Source organism: Drosophila simulans, chromosome 3L (genome assembly GCF_016746395.2).
Source record: "Drosophila simulans strain w501 chromosome 3L, Prin_Dsim_3.1, whole genome shotgun sequence".
NCBI classification, from domain to species: Eukaryota; Metazoa; Arthropoda; class Insecta; order Diptera; family Drosophilidae; genus Drosophila; species Drosophila simulans.
In genome coordinates, this window is record NC_052522.2 from 4,036,304 (window position 1) to 4,056,209 (window position 19,906).

The window sequence follows — 19,906 nt, forward strand, 5'->3', positions numbered from 1 at the left end:
GATTGGCACCCTACGCCATAACATCTGCGAAACCCTTTAGCAAAACCCATCCATCAGAAGTGTCAGACAAATATTTCTGATACAAAAACAGCTCATGGTATTTAGACCCACTAAACATGGCGAAATAAAGTCGCCTGCTATCTGGAAAGCACTTCAACGGCATGTGCTACCAATAATAATTAGGCACTCGGTCCGCACTTATCGCAGATATATGGCCAACAGACCAGACTGAAAGGGGGGTCGGGTGTAGCTGCGATAGTCTATCCTCTGATTCGCACTTGAATCTATGACACCGGCAGATAAAGCCATCAAAAACATTTATTATTAGTAAGTGGGATTTTCGTTTGGGCCGGAGGCTCAGTTGAACAACTGCTACCATTTGTAGCGGACGGCTTTATATAAATCCAGTCGAGTTAAGAGTTTAAGCATTTCGAGCGGAGCAGGTGCCACGAACAATCGGATTTAATTGAGTCAAACTTTGGAAAAGCACAGTGAGTTGTAACAGGAAACGGAAACAGAAACAGCAGCAGACATGGACAACAAAAGGATTACGGGTTTAAGCCATTTTAAGAGCGATGTTTAAAATACTCTAAAAAAAAAATGGTTGCAATACAAGCATGTCGCTTTGCAGTTCACTTCCAAAGGTTATACTTTTTAAAGAATATTTTAGTTAAAAAATGGATAAGCAATGTGAAGCTGAAGGAGTCATATTACTAAAAATAACAAAGCTTTTAGAAACTTAATATTTGATTTAAAACAAACCTTTATTAAACTAGAAAGCTGATAGGGGTTTGTAATGGATTTCAAATATGATTATCGAAAAATAAAACTATGCAGTCATTAAATATTTTAATAGACTCAATTATAAACATTCCTTATTATTAAAGATAGAAGATATATAAATTGAGTAGATACTATACTTCTGTAGAAATAGTTAAACAGGATCGATACCCCTTCAAAAGGGCAAAACTAGCGAATGGAATTGAACAATGAGACGAGCTCTCGACCAGAAAATAGGATGCTCACCTGGCTGTGATTGCACGTAGCGCAAGTAGGCCCTGTAACCCAGATAGGCGAAAATGTTTGGAGTCAAGTGCCACCCACGGATGCGGATGGAGCTGGGCTTGGGTCTGCTATTCTCGGGCGGCTAATTCAGACCGGGCGTTTCTGGCCTGGGCGAAGCGTCCTCTTTGGCACTCGACTCTCAACTGCCAGCCAGAGGCACCAGAAGCACAGTGGGCCAGGGAACGGCTCCGCACCCCGGGGGCCATGAACATTTTTCGGTGCCAGTGGAAAACAAATGGGAGTTTGGGAATTTCGACTGCTTAGCCTGTCATTACGCTGACAAAATAAGATTCCAGCAGGTTGGTTAGCTGAGGCATTTATGTGAGGTATTTTCGACGGGAATCCCGTTGCAAAAGCGTTGTCAGGATGCCAGAAGGCCAGCATGCCAGGTGGGAGTCCCAGTTGCGTTCGAGAGACAGGCGATTGCATAACCCCTTTCGGTTTGGCAAATCAAGCGCATGATATTCGGATAGCAAATGCTCTGGATAACAATGGTGTAAGGATTAGGCCCCGCAGGCAAGTCCACCGAACGCTGCTTTTTGCTGCCTATTTTTGAGAGCGCGATAATTGCATTTCGAGCACAATTGCTCCTATTGTACGGGGCCGAACAGTCTCCATTTTGGCCCAGTCCTCATCAGCCCCCCCAGAGGATAATACGCCCCAAACCAGCGTGGAAAACCCATCCCCCAGTTCCGTAATCTACCCATCTCTTTTCAGCCCAGCGATGGGAGAGCGTGTGGAAAAGCGACAGGGAAAAATGGGGGGATGTGGATTACAGCTCGTCCTTCCATTGGTCACAATCCTGATCCTGGCTGCGCAGGCGCAGGCTATGACGTCATCGCCCGTCCTGAAGGACGACACTTTGGGGGATGCTGCTGCTCTGGCGGCAGCGCATTCAGCAGCCAAAATCCTTGAAGACGTCCAAACCATCAGCGCAGTTCAGGATTGGAGTTTGCTGTGTAAAGAGCTCTGCGGGTAAGTTTTGGATGAACAGCAATCCAAACTCTTGGACTTACTGAAAGTAAGGTGCCTCGGCGCAAAGTGACTCAAGTGTTTGTTGTTGGCAAGTGCAGGTTTCCCCCAAAAAAAATAAGAAAGTGCGAACTAATATTTATAATAACACACGTTTACCAAGTGAAATGTGCGTTTCGCTGGCCTTGAGAAATCATTTGCGAATTGCGTCGGCCTTTCGAGTGGCTTCCATCGAGGTTTTCCCGCAATCGCGTGTGTCAGGGAATTATAATCCGCATTCCTGATCGGTGGCTATATCGGTGATTCTCGACTTTTTGTGGCGTGTGTGCTGTTTTTGTCAAGTGCCAAATATGTTAAGTATAAATGGCACTCCAAGTCGCGTGAAGTACTGTGCTAACTTAAAAAATTAAATAAACTTAAAAAATAAATTTTAAATCTCGGGTCGAAGCTAATCAAAAATATTTCAAAATTTTATTGTGATTATATAAATTATTATAAATAAGAAAATTTTGGTTTGCGTTTATATTTAAAATATACATTGAATTTTTTTTTAATTTGGTGTTTAATACTCTTCAAATATGTTTTGAAAAATATATATTTTTAAAGAAAAACAGTCTATCAAGTCAGGATATTATTAGATCATTTCTTCTCTTAGGATCCCCAAACATAGTTTAAATAATAATAAATATATCACGGTTCTTAACTTGGTAATGCGGGTGCATATACTGTCTAATTTATCTTAAATATTTTTTTAATTAACTCTGCATTGCAATTTAATCAACATTTTATGGTTGATCCTTGCAGAGCTGGCCTGGGCGTTGCTTCAACGCCTGATGTGGCCAAGAACACGATCCTGAGACCGGAGACGGATGTGGCCAAGTGCCGGCAACTGTGTGGACTGCCTAGGGGTAAGATATTGAAACTTTATTCAAAATATTATATTTTAATTATTATTATAGTCGAATTTATTTTTAATGCGAAATTTGATTCTTGAAAAATAATCATACACTTATTTACTTACAGGTGAAGCGGGCGACTTGGTATGCTCGAGCTTTTGTGGTCAGAAGGGTCGCTCCCTGCCCGGATGCAGTCCCTGCCAGCAGGAGGTGCGCAGGATGAGGGAGATGAAGGAGACGAAGGAGCGGAAGGAAAAGGAGGAGAAGCAGGAGGTTCGAAAGAACGAGGAGAAGGCCAGTGGAGTGATGGGCGATCCAACACACGGTTCCAGAGCCGCGGAGAATGCCGAACGGAGAGGGTCGGTCGAGGAAGCAACAGTGTCCGCAGCTCCCGTGGCAGCCGCCTCGGATACGGACACGACCACTCCGGCTCCGGACTGGGACGAAGTGTGCAAGGTGCTCTGCAAGACTGGCGATGGCGGGTCTTTGTGCAACTGTGATTTATCGCCGTTCTTCAGCTGAGCGATCCCCACCTTCCTGAGGGGATCGCTCCCGATGGAGGCGCTAAATCACAAACCCATATATATGGATCGAGAATTATCTGATTATCTGATGTTTTGTTGTTCTTCGTTTTTGAACTTCAGTTAGTGCTATTGTTGTCATAAAAAAGTATCTCCCATATATAATCTATATCGGAAAACGTGTTACGAAAGTTTAGTTAAATACTGTAAAGAGATAAAACAAAAAACTATAGAAAAATCAAAAAAAAATCAAACAATTCAATATAAATAATACATAGAGAAGAATATACGAGGAGGAGGAGCAAGCAAACAAAAATTCCCTATGCGAATCAATTAATTTGTAACTAATTTCAATTACAACTAACTATAGAAAGCTATAGAGTAAGCAAGGGGGACTATACCCCCACACTCGGAAACAGCAGAATCACACAGGGCTTCCAGTGCGCCGCCTCGGAGGATGAGGATCCCCTCCCAAAGGGATTCGTAGCCCTCCGGACGGACACAACCCGTATTTAGGTGATTGGTCAAGGAATTGGACTGAGGAGACACAAGAAGATATATGAAGAACAACCAATTAATATCAATGTACACAACATATCGTGCGGTAAACACTACCCAAAATCAAAAAACAAAAAAACCCAATCACATTTTTTTGGAATACACCTTGGTTCGATGGAATCAGCATATCAATTTACCACGAGGCAAAAACAAGTTGGTATCTAAAGAATTTCCTTTGTTTTGGCTTACAAGTTATTGGCGAATCTAAAGCATTGAGATATTTCAAATCAGCATCAATTAGGAGTGTCGCAATTAGGCCAAAGTGCCAACCAAGAGTTTAGTGTTGGTTACGGCCCTTAAACGCAAAAGCAACATTTAAAAAATATACTTGTACTTACTAACGAATAACAAATGTAATTGGTCTATATATATCCACACAATGAGTTGCGATTGCAAATCAGAAACTCAGACGGGCTAAACTGGATCTACCAGACCCGTATATAATATATATATACATGAATATATATATATACATAAAGCTGTAAACCATAGTTACCATAATATCTAGGTGTCATATTGTTCAGCATAAATAATCGCATATGATGTATTGTATGCATATTATCTGTGTGTTTGGAAGACATTTTTTCGCATTGCATTGAAATGGAAGACAACTTAAATCGCATTCTGGAAGACATGCGTTGCGGCAGCGGCAACAAGATCGGCCAGCTGCCAAATAGCTTGTAAGATATTCTATATAATAATTATAATAATTACATTGAGATTTTCGATTCGAGCTCGAAGATATAGTCAATACAAGCACACGTTGTTGTGGCAAACGCGACGCTGTGACTGACAATAATTAACTATAACTTAGGAGGAGAACAGCAGGCAAGGAAGTTCGCATACTCAGTGTCTATATACCAGTACTATTGCTAATATTAACCATGCACTAATCAATGAAAATGAAGAATAATTAATAAATATTGTATTGCACCAAAGTTATAAGGCAATTTTCAGAGCACATTCATTGATAACCTAATGCGGCTTCAGTATGTATATCGATGTGTAGCAAGTTAATCACTCAGTAATTAATATACGAAATGCACTTTACATTTATGTATATGTATATGTGTTAGGCGTTGCGTTTCTGCCATGAATACAGCGACTAGCGAACCGATCACACGGATTATGCCGGAATAATATCCATAATCCCATAATATATATATATATATATTTATAACCAACAGACACATCATCATCAATTACGAATACCGAGTCGAAAACCGTTTCGAACCGATTATGCCGTTTCGCAGTTTCGTTTCTTCAGTTCTATCCAATGGCCAGGCATTATCTTAGTCGGTAATGTCTGGGGCTATGGTCAAAATAACACAGAAAAATAGATTTAAAGGCAATTTCACAACAGATAACCATAACAGCAACTACACAACCAAATAAAGGCAATTATTATCTTATATACGTTAAATGTTGTAAAGCCCCTCTAAACAAAACAAAAAAAAAACAAGAAACCCTGTGTTTTATTGAAATGGCAAGGGGCTCAGGAAATATTCAATTCAATATTCAATTTTTTTATTGATCATTCGATTTATTATTTAATTTGAATAGCAAGAACTAACATCGTCAAATTTGAATGCACTGCTTGATCTCTAAGCTTTCAACCGTTTCACTGCTTTAAGAGCGAAAAGCAGTGCATAACCGCTTGAGCTGCTTTAAGCAGTATTTCAAATCAGGGCGCGTTCTCTACATTCTCATCTATCTGTGTATAACAATTAATTGATTGTTTTTGTTATTTCTTATGTACTTAAATATATTAATTATTTCCCAAAGCAGTGCATGAGTACATTTTTCATAGATATTATTTGCTCTTCTTCAGAAAATATATAAAGGTTACATACTATCAACAGTGACTGATAAGCATGATTCCCGCTGAATTTATAAAAGCGCCGCAGTTTCTTGACTTCAGTCGTTTGGAATTTGTGAGCTCCAGCAAACCATGCTCAAGAACTGGACAATAAATACGTTCCTTTTTGTTTGCTGTCTGTATAGTGCGACTGGGCAAAATGAAGGAGGGGTATATAATATTTTTTAAATATTTAATTAATATTTAATTAAATTTAAATTAAAAATTTGCAGGCACCAGAAATATTCCACGGAATGTCACCCAAGGACAATCTTCAACCAGACCCAAATCAAGTTTGCGGCATGAGCAATCCAAACGGATTGGTGGCCCCCGAGAAGGTGCCCAAAGATTACTCCGCACCTGGCCAATTTCCATGGGTGGTTGCCCTTTTCAGTCAAGGAAAATTCTTCGGAGGTGGTTCTCTGATTGCACCAGAAGTTGTCCTTACAGCGGCTAGCATCGTGGTGGGCAAGACTGATACGGAAATTGTGGTGAGAGCTGGCGAATGGAATACGGGATACCGCAGTGAATTCCTACCATCGGAGGATCGCCCGGTGGCCAGAGTGGTGCAACACAGGGAGTTCGCTTATGCATCAGGAGCCAATAACATTGCCCTTCTGTTCCTAGCCACCCCCTTTGAGTTGAAAAGCCACATCCGAACCATCTGCTTGCCCAGCCAGGGAAAGTCCTTCGATCAAAAGCGCTGCCTGGTTGCCGGTTGGGGAAAGGTGGCATTCGACGCTGAAAATTACTCCAATATCCAAAAGAAAATCGAACTGCCCATGATTACCAGGGCGCAGTGCCAGGATCAGTTGAGAAACACCAGATTGGGTGTCTCCTTTGATCTGCATGCTAGTCTGATATGCGCCGGCGGCGAGAAGGATACGGGAGACTGCATCGGCGACGGCGGATCCGCACTATTCTGCCCCATGGATGCGGATCCATTACGCTATGAGCAGGCTGGCATCGTTAACTGGGGCATCGGCTGTCGAGAGGAAACCGTTCCAGCAGTCTACACAAACGTGGAAATGTTCCGGGATTGGATCTATCAGCACATGGCCCAGAACTCCAACAGTGTTCCCTTCGCTGGTCAGTTACCCTCGAACATGTCGGATACAAGGAACTAAGCTTATACATTACCATTAACCTGACTTACAATAATAATACTCCTCGAAAGAGGCCAGCTACTGTTAATTTGTTTATTTTTTGCATTATAGTTTCCAACGTAATCGTTAAAAAGAGAACGGCAAACATAAACTGGACGTGTTCATTGCATTTTAGGTAAATATTTTAAAATTAAGGTTTAGCGTACAAATATTTAACAAAGACATGAGTATTTCAACTAATCTTAGAAAGAATCAAGGAAGATACATTGTGCTCCTTCGCCTTGGGCGACATTAGTTCGCTAGTCGATCTTCGCGAGTTAAGTACAAAAGAAGGCTAGTTTTTGTGGTCTGTGCTCTCGATTGGGAATCAAATGAACAGGATCTGTGATCGATAGTCGGATTATGTCCTAGATTACTGTTTCGTTATGTGTTTCCAATAGCAAAGTTCGTTACATGACAAAATGCTTACAAAAGTTGATAGTTACACTATTGGTTTACAATTGGCAAGTATGAATCCCTATCCTCGTTAAGTATCCGATTTGTAATTGTTATTTGTTGCTTAAGACGTTAGTATAATATCAGTTTCCCCTTTCCCCTGCGCTTCGTGTCTTTTAAGTGTGTTCAGTTTTCCTGGTCATTTGTATTTTGCAACGCCGCTGAGGCGTTGGATTAGCTAATCGACATGCGATTAGAGAGTCGTCTTCATCATTCGTTCGCCAACTCATCAATGCGACACCGCACAGCGTGCTCCAGAACCTCCAGACTGGCGTAGTCCAACTCCTTCACCAAACACAGTGCGGCGGAGAGAATATTCGAATTCTGTGAAAGCGGGACGTGATTCAGCTATAGGTCGTCTTTATCAATGGTGGCCTTTGGCTATACTCGTATAACTCACCCTATTTATGGGCCTGCGATGGTAGCCCGAGTAGTGATTCATCACAGAGGCCGACAATGACGAGGTCCCGTCACTATATCTTCCCTCGGGTCGCCTGAAAAATGTGTATGCATAAATTTAGTAATACAATTTAAACAATTAGATACCAAGTGCTAAGCGATCGGCTTTTATCGACATGTTACCAATTTTTATTGGCTTTAACTAAGATAGCATAGCTCTAGTTTGCAATAAACCAATTAAACTTTATGCATACAACTGTTCTACAGTTTTCTGTTTCACTTCGTGCAAATTACATATATGAATTAATCGATTTTCAATAAAAATTGTATGCATACAGGTTATTTGTTTAAATGGCGCGCTTTTAACCCATTTAAAAATAAACGAAGTACGTATTTAAAATAAACACAAGCTGCCTGGCTATCTGTGATATGTCGCGTTGTTTACCCTTAATGAAATAAGCTAATAGCCACGACCACCAAATGACGTGGTCGATGTGGACCTCACCTCGCCCTGGGTCTGTCCTCCGCATCCCATTCGCCGCCGTTCTCCCTGGCACTGCCGTTCCGGTAGGCCGTCATCTCCGGTCCTGCGCTGCGTCGCTGCGGGTGGTGCAACTGTTTCTGGCTGCCGTAGGGATTGTGATGCACCTGGGGCACCTGCTGGTGCTCCTCCCACTCGGTGAGGTCCGTCTGGCTGTGGCGGTAGTGCGCCGGGTAGGCGGGTCTGTCCGACTGATAGTATTCCTGTACGAGAATACGACAATTAGACAGTGTCATCACCATCATGTGCCTTGGCTACATTCTTGCATCTCGGTCTTACCTTCATTGAGTGCGCAGAAATGCTGGGCGGGAACGGCGTGGGCCGCACCTCCCTGTAAGTGTGCAGACTACTTTCCTGATCGGATCCCGGCGAGCGCTGCTCGTCGAGTCCCCGGGTGAGGCGTTAGTGGTGCGGTTTGCATTTTAGTTGAGTTTTGGGTTGTGGTCGTTTTAGTTTTGGTTGCGTTGCAATTGGGATCAGTGCATGGTTGGTGAGAGAAGCAGAAGAGAAACGTTAGATACGAGTTGATATCACCCATCCCCAGTCCCCAGGGCAATCCACACATGACAAATTGTTCAGCCAGTCATTTGGCGTGGGCTAATTCTCCACTGGTTCAGTGGTTTTTCAGAGGGACTAGCCCTTTCTCAGCACAGAGAGAAATTGTGTAAATAAAATACAATTATGTAGATAAAAGAATTTTGAAACTTTTTTTCTTAAGAGTAAACCTATTCATATTCACATATTTACTAGCGTCATTTTACTTTCCGATCTCGTAGAGATTCAATTATTCCCAGCTATCTGGTTAAATATTTTCCCCACGTGCATGAATACATAAAGACCTATTTAATATGGTTCATTTTGGACTTCTTGGGCAATCATGGTTCGTCCCCCAGTTCCCATCCCTCTGCACTCGATTCCAAAGTCAACCGAGTGACTTAACCCACAAAAGGCGGCAAACAGACAATGGCCCATTGGACGGGCGGCGGGAAATCAAGAGAACCTTTACCATGCCGGGGCCATCGCGTGATGGCTATGCCCAGTCCCTAGTTCCCCCTCTCCACTCGAGTGTGACGAGCCCACACCCTCGAACCTCGAACATCGAACCTCGAAAATAGGGCCCTTAAAGTGGGCCCGACCGGCTACACAAGCTGAATTCTGTCATGTCGGATGCGTGGGGCTGTTACATGGTGTTATTTAGTAGTTGCTGGCTGTGGAGGGGCTGTGGATCTTACATCGTACTGGTGGTAGGAGGTGCGCTGCTCTTTGGTTATGGTGTTATACATGGGCGATGGCGGATGCACGGGTTCCTGGACAAAAAGCCGAAATAAGATTAGTGGGAATTTATGGCTAAGGTACCAAGGGGAGATAGACTGATCTCAGATACGATTATTTGCATTCACTTTTGCAGACATGTACCACCCATATAGAAAAGAAACATGGAATTAAAAATTGAAACTAATACAAAGAAATAACCAAATAGATATAGGAAATGAAAAATGAAAACCTCCCGACCTCCCCCTCCCGACCTCCCTAGCTGACCTCCCATTACCTTGGTGGGCGTGGGCGGCTGGGAACCCTTTAGCGGCTGAGCCGCCTGCACCTGGCAGAGATCGCTGGCACTTTGGCTGATGCTTCCTTCGCTGCTGTTTTTTACCAGCGGACTGGGCAACTGCGGCGGCTTGTTCGAAAATGCAGAGTTAATGGGAGTAGGTGGTTCGGGGTTAAGCGAAATAGACCAAAACGGGCGCAAGTGTTGATTACAGAGTTCATTGCCAAGGCAAGAGATTATACCCGCTAAACCAGGGCGTGATGTGGGAAAATCCACACAGACAATGGGAGCCACTTACCTCTTTCGTGGGACTGGTGCAGACGCGCTGCTGCTGCGACTGCTGCTGCTGCGGTTGGTATGGTTGCTGCTGCTGCTGCAGCGGCGGCGAGTGTTGCGGGTAGCTGTGTTGCTGCTGCTGCGGTATCTGCTGCGGCGATGACCGCGTCGACTGCTGATGTTGCTGGTAAGCATCCTCGTAGACCTCTTCCTCTGGTGCGCCGACTCCGCCTCCACGCAGCGCCTCCTCCACCTCCTGCTTTGTGACCTCAACATTGTCGAGTTTCTTCAGGTTGGGCAGGGCGCGTAATACGATCGAGCGATAGCTGTGATTGTGGTTAGACAGAGGTGAGACCGATTATTAGGGCTTCTCTACATCTACTATAGATTAAGGAAATATATTTGAAACGAAGAAAAGCGAACTCATCGTTTGGCACGTTGACAAAAGCTAATGCTTTGAGGCAGAATATCACGTTTCATTGATATCCATTGAAGTTACTCACTTGGGGCCAGCTTGTTCGCAGCAGGGATTTTCCTCCAGCCAGAGATTCCTGAGACTCGGAAGATTTTGCAGGTAGGCAATCTCATTGATGTCAGAGATGCTGTTTTTGCGCAGATACAGCTCCTCCAGCTTTGTGCAATCCTCGAAGGTCGACAGCGTGCTGATCTTGTTGACACTGCAACAGAAGCATAAGACTTTAGGTTCAAGAAACTTTCTCTTTGGCGGGACAAAGGCGCCAACTAACTGCCGTGACTCATGCTCAAAGCCACACAAAAGATTCTTCGGCAGCTGCGTGCGGTCATTAACTCGTCGGATTCTTCGCAGAATACCCCACAAATAACAGTTAAAGAATCTCGGCAGGGGGAAAAGCTGATTGTCATCATTTGTCTTCGTCTAGGTCAGGTTTAAACCCCCTGTTCCGGGCGATACCCGCTTAGCACCTGGGCTCCCAAGAATGCTAATTACCCTCTGAAGTGGCCAATTGCCGATGGCCAAAAGCGTGCCGTGATTTTGCCTACCCGACTGATTGAATAGGTAAAGAAAAGATAAATTTCTACACTGAGCGAAGTGTATTTCCTAATAAACATACATATGTATAGAAGATCTCTCAATTCGATGAACCTTTTCTCCCTGTGTGGACACCTAAAACATCTTTTTCTATTTCGCAGTGCGGGAATGGCAGAAGCAACTGTCTAAACTTAGCCAGGAAGATCGCTAAATGGCACACGAGTGCATTGCCTTAGTGAATGTCTGGTATCTGGAATTCGTGGCACTATTAATAGATCGCCAAATAAATCAGGCCAATCGGGAGTAGGGCCAGGAGCAGGAGTGCCACTGCTTAAGTATGCATAATATCAATGTTTCCCCCGAAGAGTCAAGGTTATCTAACACTTGAGGCCTACCGAGTGGAAATGCCATGGTAGGTAAAAAGAAAAGTGCTTGCAGCACGCAAGTCAAATCAATATGCATACTCATAACGCAGGGAAATGGGCAGGAAAATGGTAATGAGCAAAAGGGGCGAGTATACTGCCAAGAAATGGAGACTACGCCAACGCATTTTACCTGAAGTATGGTAAACCAATCTGATTTATGGCTCATTCATTGCGAACACTACTCCACGCCTAGCACAACAAATGCCCCACAAAGCAGGGAACCCCACGTAAAACTACTAGCCATCGGGTTGAGACTGAAAGGTTTTCCTTGTTACCAACGTTAAGTAATGCAAACAGAGCAGACTTCTATAAGAAGTTATTGCCCTCGGGCTTACACGCTTGCCATGTCAATTTGTTATCAATTTATTCATTCACGCTTGTACATAGGAAACTCCTACCATTATCTATAGACTGATAAGCTACGACAGTTGGGTAGTCTCGATTGCGTTAATAGCTTCCTGATAATAGAAGTGGCAAGGAAACAGGTCTACAGAGCCATCAAGTAATAAAAGCTAAATTTTTTAGCGAATTTAGGCCACATTTTTATCTCAAGATAAGCTTCTATTTTAAGAACACATTGCTTATATATTTAGTAATGCAATGCAAAGACCTAACAGAGTATCTTACATTTCCCGACACACACATATTTTTATGACTCATTGAGAAATAAATAAACGAAAACAACTTGCCAAAAAAGGAGCACTTTTGCTTTTGATCAAGATCGGTGTCAATTCATGTTCAAGTTTATTATTTATACTTTACCCCACGAATATATCTGATATCCATATTTGCTTAATGTTGGTTTTTTTTCTTATTCTGATAACTACTCTACCTCCTTTGGGATTTCCTGTTTCTGAAGTGTCTGCCAGATCTAATTTCTGTTTAAGGTGCGATATCTACAACTTCAATACCATAATTATAGCTTCCTGTTCACAGGGGCGACATATATTTTTCGCTTCATCTGATAATTCCTTTTGAAATGGCTGATTCGCCCATACCTAAATTATTTCCTGTTTGCAACTGCTATTCTCACGGTTCTTTTCCCCCAAGTTCAATGCCAAATCTTCCTATAAGGCCACGAACTCTTGTATATGTGCACCTCCATCTACATATATTTGTTTTATGCATAATTAAACGAATCGCAAGAGTCGAGAGTTTTCAGCACATTGCCAACAGATGACAGAAGTTTTGGGGGGGAAATTGATTTCGGCGACCTTGGCAGTCAAAATGATTGTCGCCTTTTATGGCAAAAGTGGCAAAATCAGCAAAAGCAGCAGCAGCACATGCAAACTTATCGAGCGACATGCAAGTACAACAAGTAACCAGTAGTACCAGATGAGGTACAAGGCACAGCGAGATACAAAAAGTATCTGGTAGATACGAGTCATAACTATAGTATCTGCCCCCTACGCAGTGTGGCCTACGCGGCCAGTTGCTATTGCCAATTTGGGAGCTCCCACGACTTTTAGCTTATTTTCTGTAGTTTTCTGCGTCCCCAGCTTTTTGCATTAATTACGCGCTTGAGCGTGCCAAAGTATCTTTCGTATTTGAGCTTGCCTAATGATGGGGCGATGACATCACTGGAAAGCAAATATCTCTGCTTTTTAATATATATCTCTACCGCATTCTCGGCGGCGAGCCCGACTTTGAATCAATCAAAAGGCACCGCGTCAGGAAATTGTAATCAAGATGATCCTTATACAAGAAATATTTCACGACTTGTGACTTACCTAAGAGCCAGAACTTCCACTCCACGCATTCGCTTGATGATGGACACATCGCTGAGATCACTGCCCCTGAAATAAGCACAGAATAGATGGTATTTTAATAAAGATAAATAATGTACAGTGAAGCCCCCTTAGCAGTCAACGCGCTTATCGCAGATGGGTCAAGAGTTGGGGCCCATCACGGAAAGTAGTTCAACTGCTTTTCACGCTTTTCCAAGCGTTTTTCTCGAGGGGCGCGTGTTTTTCCAGCCCAGGGAATCGTGACTCGCTCCAAAGTGGACACTTCTAAACTGGTTAGAAGATTGCCCCCGGATTTGGGTCGAGTGAAAGCAGCCGGAGCGGCCGGAGTGGCAGCAAAGTGGGCAGATCCCCCAGACCCCAGATCGCAGACCCATTCAATACAGATCGAAGCTTTCACTATAGTGGCTGCACCTGCCCCAGCACGATTAGCAATAGATCAATGCACAGGCGGAAATTAGATTGAAAATCGATTAAATGAACAGTGGCTCTTTCTGAACTATAATAAACAATTAGTCGTTCCAGCTTTGCTAAAGCATGATTAATATGCCGCTGACTAAATACATATTTATGCCTAATTCTGAATCTAACAGATACTACTGCACTTTAGCAAGCATTCCTTTCATTATACGTTATGATATGATGCTATTTTCTATAATTATTTCTCGTTATTTGGGCTGTTTACTTACCAGCAATTTAGCTTTTTGATCAGAGACAGATCGGATTGCTTGGCCCGCGCAATCACCATTTCCTCGGTGAGTCTCGACATTGTGTGTGCTTGTGGCTGTGATGGTGATGGTGATGGCGATGCTGCTGCTCCAACTGGTGTTCAACTGACCCGTGGCCACAGGTGTGCCACTTGCAGATTCCGGCTATATAATGAATGTGTATTCGCAGCCGATGGTTAACCACGTATTTACTATAAGCCGCTTGTGAATGCCCAATTTTAGATGCCGAGAGGTGAGCAACAATGCAGTACAGTGAAATAGCTACAACAGGTTATGTCGTGTTGTGGTAAACAATTTCGTTTTTGCTTTTGCCGCTATTATTGTTGTAATCACTGGCGTGTCGTAGGCGTTGCTTTGTTGTTGCTGCAATTTGTTGTAATTACGTAGGTCTGCCAGTCTTCAAGTTGCTCTGGGTTCGGGTTTATCAACCGCTTGATGTTGGTGCATTTGCTGTGGTGTAGCTCCTTTCCACAGCTACAATATTAGTTAATTGCCAAAAACCTTAGGTTTTATCGTTAAGATGAGAATCTCGTGTGGGACCGCCCAACTGCCTAAAATTCGAATGCTATTGTATCTGATGTTTTGTATCTCGAATCTCCTGCATGGATGAATAAGCCGCTCGGGTTGATGCGCCGCGCTTTTATTATTATTGTTACGAGTATGTATATGAACGTAACACACCGTTTAACTACACTATGTATATGTGTAACTCAATTGTTGCTTTCATTCTATGGTACGGGAGTTTGTCAAATTTTTACATTGCTGCATCGATTTTTTCGCGCCGAGATGTTTTTTTCCGAGAACTTCTGGGTATGTGTTTTGTTTCGAATTTCGTAACAATATGACTATTTGGAAAACCGTGGGCCGACACTTTCAATTTAAAACTGACAGTAGTACGCGCTGCTAACTCGATTAAACGAAATTCCGACTTTTTCAGTTCCGATTTTCCTATTTTCCATGCACCGTTTTTCGTATCTCGCTCTCGTACAGGTATGTGTGTATTGGCACGCGAAAGTGTATGGGTGGGTGCCAGAGCGAGACAGCAGAGACGCGCGTATTTTACACAATACTGCACTATTATACACTATTAGTTGTTTTTTCGAATACGTGCGCTCGGCTCAACGGCAAAAAACAATCTGGGGGCTTTGAGGCCTCTTTAGCCGTTCAACTGGAGCTTTCATTGTCTTTGTTTACGAATGCGGTGTGGAGAAAAAGAGCGGAAAGAGCGAAACAGCGGGAGAGGAGGAGAAAAACCAGTATTGTTTTTATAAATGTATAAATATGTATGTACTTTTGCTTTATATTACAGTAGGTTACTGAAACATGCGTTTATTTAAATTGATGCCAATGATTTAATAGAAGATTTGCTTTCTACTAAAATTATTAGAACAACAGAACTATATTTTCGTTACGATAACTTAGAGATGACCATTGCGCCGGTGTGACCGCCCTTTCTGGAAGAAAACAAATATCGATACACTTTTCATATTTATACCCATATTTCGAAATATGTGCTTATGGTTAACATGTTGTTAACATATGTGAATTTTTATAAGTTTACTAGGTAATCACTAATAATCTTATATAACCAATTAATAAGAACGTTATTGGTATTTCCGCCTTTGATATGTTTGCTTATTATTAATATGACAGTTCCTTTCTCGTCCTGGGCCACAGGCACGTATTGAATGAGCCACTTCCAGGAAATAAATGAGGAACAATAGCGCCAATCTCCACGACTTCATTGTTCTTTGCCTGTCAGATATTATGTTTGCAATGGACTTGATACAATACAATAGATTGCCATACACAAATTCGTTTCAATTCGAATACAAATTAAATTATATCATGCGAATCTAATGTATTAGGTATGCCCTATCCACGATTCAATTGTGAAACCAGAATTTATAATATAAATTATATTCGATAATATCTCTTGCAGTTAGCTTAATGGCAATAAATTAAGTACGATAATTAACGGTAAATTGTATTACTTTTTTCCATGTCATTTTAACGAAATTTTAACTATACTTCTTACCATCCGTTCCGATAAGTTCGATTCCGCTGGCGCGAACCATCGATATCCACAGACAAACGGTCACACTACTCTGCTGCTGATTTATTTATAAATTAATTTCTCTCTATCTCGGCTCGTTTCTCGCTTTGTCTCGTCGCGCGCGACGTGTTGTTTTGTGAAAATTTGCATCGCATTTTTGAGCGCGTGCATTAGTGTTCGTCGGTGTGTTGATGTGCGAGGAAAAGCGCGAGGAAAACGCTGCGAATTACGATTGCGAGAGAGATCGGGAAAACAAAACATCCCAAGCAGCAGCAAGCAAGCCATCAAATCGTAACCTTGGGCGTGTGTTAATCAAGTGATCCGCACCTTCCCCGCCTTTCCCCCCTTTTATCGTCATACATACCACCATCTCTACATCCACCGATTTTGATCTGGATTACTCGGCTTGTTGGATTGTTGGGTCTGTTTCGCTGGCGTTTCTGTTTCCGTGCAAACATCTGGCGAGATAAGGGCCTATATAGTTCCGCCACCGCCCCCTCGCATCCCCCCTCTCCGCTCCCCGCCAGCCAACGACAACGACAAGAACAACAAAAACTTGGTTGCAAAAACGGCGCTGAACGTAAGTTGGATTACGTCATCGTTTCGAGGGCAAATTTAGACTCTGATTGTGCCATATATATACTCGCAGTTATAGTTTCGCCTTTGGACAGAAGAGACGCCCGCGCATCGGAACTTTTAGCGAAAGATGATTCATGTGGGCGAAAATACGTGGAACCTGCGGATCCTCATCACGGATCTGCAGGTGGAGAAGACGTTGCGCGTGAAGGGTGACCAGCACATTGGCGGCGTAATGCTGAACCTGGTGGATCCGGAGATGCCTAAGGATTGGTCCGATCACGCCCTGTGGTGGCCCGCCAAGAATGTCTGGCTGACCAGGACGCGGTCCACTTTGGACCAGGCCGGAGTTCAATCGGATTCCTTTCTGCACTTCACGCCCATGCACAAGACACTGAGGGTGCAAATGCCCGATCTTCGTTATCTGGACTACCGCGTCAACTTTTCGGCCAAAACTTTCGGAGCCGTTGTAAGCTTGTGCAAGGACCTGGACATTCGCTATCCGGAGGAACTGTCGTTCTGCAAGCCCCTGGAACCGGAGCATCTGAAGAAGAACTTCTCCAAGCTGCCGCAGCGCAAGATTCCCGTAGCGGAGGCAAATGGAATCGCCTACGTGCAGCCAGCGCTGGACACCAATTCTTTTGTCCCGATCACAGGAGCCTATAACGGCAGCAATGGCAGCCTGGATCGCTCGCACAATGGCAATCTGCTGTGCGCTCCGGCTTCACCGTATGCCACCACACCCCGACGGGCAGCCACTGCTCCGGGCACACCCATCAGCTCGCCCACGGGCACCTGGAAGCACAACTCCACTGGCTATGCTAGCTACGATTCCAACTCTAGTTTCGGAGACCTTCAGGAGAACCTGGCCATGTCGCCCAGGTCCCCCAGTCCGGATGTACGAGCACGCTTGGTTCGACCCAAGTCCCGGGTAGAGAAAGCCCGCCTCAACGTGGGATGGTTGGATTCGTCCCTTTCCATCATGGAGCAGGGAGTTAGGGAGTACGACACTCTGTGCCTGCGCTTCAAATACTTCACGTTCTTCGATCTGAACCCCAAGTACGACCAAGTGAGGATCAATCAACTGTACGAGCAAGCCAAATGGAGCATTTTGAACGAGGAATTGGAACCCACCGAGGAGGAGACTCTCATGTTTGCCGCCCTGCAGTTCCAGGTGAATCATCAGACGGATCTGCATCCACCAGGCATCGATTCCGGAATAGATACCTCCAGTCAGGAGACTGGCGGCGAGGACGACATTGACTCCGCTCTCAACGAGCTGCAGATCACACTCGAAGGACCAGGAGGTGGCAAGGATCAGGGCAACATCACCAGGATACCAGAGCTGTCGGACTATTTGAAATTCCTCAAGCCTCAAAGGTTCACGCTCAAGGGATACAAGCGCTACTTCTTCACCTACAGGGATCTGCATCTGCACCTGTACAAATCGCAGGATGAGTCCAGGCGGGGAGCTCCCACCATCAGCATCAATTTGAAGGGCTGCGAGGTGACGCCCGATGTTAACCTGGCCCAAGGAAAGTTCGCCATCCGTCTGGAAGTTCCGCCAGAGGGCAGAAATGGTCCGAACAGTGAGGTCTGGGTGAGATGCGACAACGAAGAGCAGTACGCCAAGTGGATGGCAGCCTGTCGTCTGGCCGCCAAGGGTCGCTCCCTAGCCGATAGCTCTTACGACAGCGAAGTTAGCAGTATTCGCTCGCTGCTGCAGATACAGAAACCCGCCCAGGGAGCTCCACTCACCGTCAATCCGCGTAGTGTTGAGCCCATGGATTACCTCTCGCCCAAAATGATGCGCAAACTATCCAGCAAGGCGGTGCAGAGGATCCTAGAGGCCCATGCCAACGTTCGCCAGCTGAGCTTAATGGACGCCAAGATGAAGTACATCCAGGCCTGGCAATCTCTACCAGACTTCGGTGTTACTCTCTTCATCATCAAGTTCGATGGACACAAGAAGGAGGAGCTGCTGGGCGTGGCCAACAACCGCATCATGCGCATGGACCTCAACTCCGGCGACCACATAAAGACCTGGCGCTACAACACAATGAAGGCCTGGAATGTTAACTGGGGCATCAAGTGCATGATGATTCAGCTGCAGGACGAGAACATCGTCTTCTCCGTGCAGTCGGCCGACTGCAAGGTGGTGCACGAGTTCATCGGCGGCTACATATTCATGTCCATGCGATCCAAGGAGAACAACCAGATGCTGAACGAGGAGATGTTCCACAAGCTGACGGGCGGTTGGTCGTAAGCGGATTAGCGCAGTCTGGAGCAGTGGACTGGAGTCTTGAGTGCCAAGCACAAACCTCGTCGCATGTTCTACAGTTTTATCTACATATATTTACCTAATGTAGGGTGCGTTGATTTATGGGTTGACTGGTAATCTGTGGACCACACCAAGCAACTTCTTCGTAACTCTAGTTGTTAGCTTCCCAAGGTTTTTTCAGTTCGGTTTATCAACCTAAATACGTATATACTTTTTAAACAACTTTGACGGACTAGTAGTAACTAGAAGTTGGTTTTCTTTGTCGGCATTTACCTAAAAAATAATTAACGTTATAAGTATATAAGTCTTCAAATTTGTGTTGTGCAAATGATATCTGTGTGTATCTTAAACTGAGTTTCTTGAAGTTGTCCAACGATTACCTACATTTTTAATCAACCCAGTCAGTCGACCCACCCAAATCGAATGCGTTCGTGTTTAAGTGTTAATGGAAGTGGAATTCTAGACTAATAACAATCACCACGCTGATAACGATTATGATAACGATGTTGTGCCTTCGCCAGAGCAATCTTAACCCAAACCAAGTCCAAGTCAATGTCCTGTGTTCTCTGTGTTGTCTGTTTCTAACACAGCGTTAAAGTTACACTACTTAAGTCCATTTTTTACCACTTGTGCGGACTTGCGCGACTAACCCGCAGTTTTATATATTGTATATTTATTAAACAAATTAATAAGCAGAATAAATTATTTTATATGTTTTTAATGACCGTAAACGGCGGCTGCCTTGTTTGTTTTTACACATGCATTCCACTGGCAGCTGGTAACCCGAGCCCACTGGGATTACTCATCCAACTTTTGTTGACGGGTGGTGTGCTTCTGAGGGGCGTTGATG

At 44.0% G+C, this 19,906-nt stretch overlaps 4 protein-coding genes across 10 annotated transcripts; 3 read left to right on the top strand and 1 right to left on the bottom strand.

The window, feature by feature from the left end:
- The first annotated feature begins 1,782 nt into the window (after positions 1-1,782).
- On the top strand, positions 1,783-4,151 carry LOC6736717. Its single transcript, XM_016170822.3, has 3 exons — positions 1,783-2,040; positions 2,842-2,945; positions 3,061-4,151. The coding sequence occupies exons 1-3, from the start codon at positions 1,790-1,792 to the stop codon at positions 3,453-3,455; spliced, it is 750 nt and encodes a 249-aa protein (XP_016030329.1). The 5' UTR covers positions 1,783-1,789; the 3' UTR covers positions 3,456-4,151.
- Positions 4,152-5,890: 1,739 nt separating this feature from the next.
- Positions 5,891-7,064, top strand: LOC6736718 (phenoloxidase-activating factor 2). The gene is made up of 2 exons (XM_002083538.3): positions 5,891-6,041; positions 6,104-7,064. The coding sequence occupies exons 1-2, from the start codon at positions 5,964-5,966 to the stop codon at positions 6,995-6,997; spliced, it is 972 nt and encodes a 323-aa protein (XP_002083574.1). The 5' UTR covers positions 5,891-5,963; the 3' UTR covers positions 6,998-7,064.
- On the bottom strand, positions 7,056-15,318 carry LOC6736719 (double-stranded RNA-binding protein Staufen homolog). Of its 7 annotated transcripts, none has more exons than XM_016170254.3 (10): positions 14,105-15,317; positions 13,401-13,466; positions 10,740-10,913; positions 10,259-10,562; positions 9,961-10,089; positions 9,644-9,718; positions 8,691-8,786; positions 8,376-8,614; positions 7,872-7,965; positions 7,056-7,795 (listed from the first exon to the last, which is right to left on the bottom strand). In XM_016170254.3, exons 1-10 carry the CDS (start codon positions 14,182-14,184, stop codon positions 7,682-7,684), a joined length of 1,371 nt encoding a protein of 456 aa, XP_016030334.1. In that variant the 5' UTR covers positions 14,185-15,317; the 3' UTR covers positions 7,056-7,681. The 7 variants fall into 7 exon arrangements, with proteins under 7 accessions (XP_016030334.1, XP_016030333.1, XP_016030330.1 ...); XM_016170253.3 differs by having other exon boundaries at positions 7,056-7,819; XM_016170250.3 differs by lacking the exon at positions 9,961-10,089 and having other exon boundaries at positions 7,056-7,819; positions 14,105-15,314.
- An 888-nt stretch (positions 15,319-16,206) lies between these two features.
- On the top strand, positions 16,207-19,787 carry LOC6736720 (unc-112-related protein). The gene is made up of 2 exons (XM_016170823.3): positions 16,207-16,779; positions 16,849-19,787. Exon 2 carries the CDS (start codon positions 16,906-16,908, stop codon positions 19,039-19,041), a length of 2,136 nt encoding a protein of 711 aa, XP_016030335.1. The 5' UTR covers positions 16,207-16,779; positions 16,849-16,905; the 3' UTR covers positions 19,042-19,787.
- Positions 19,788-19,906: the final 119 nt, after the last annotated feature.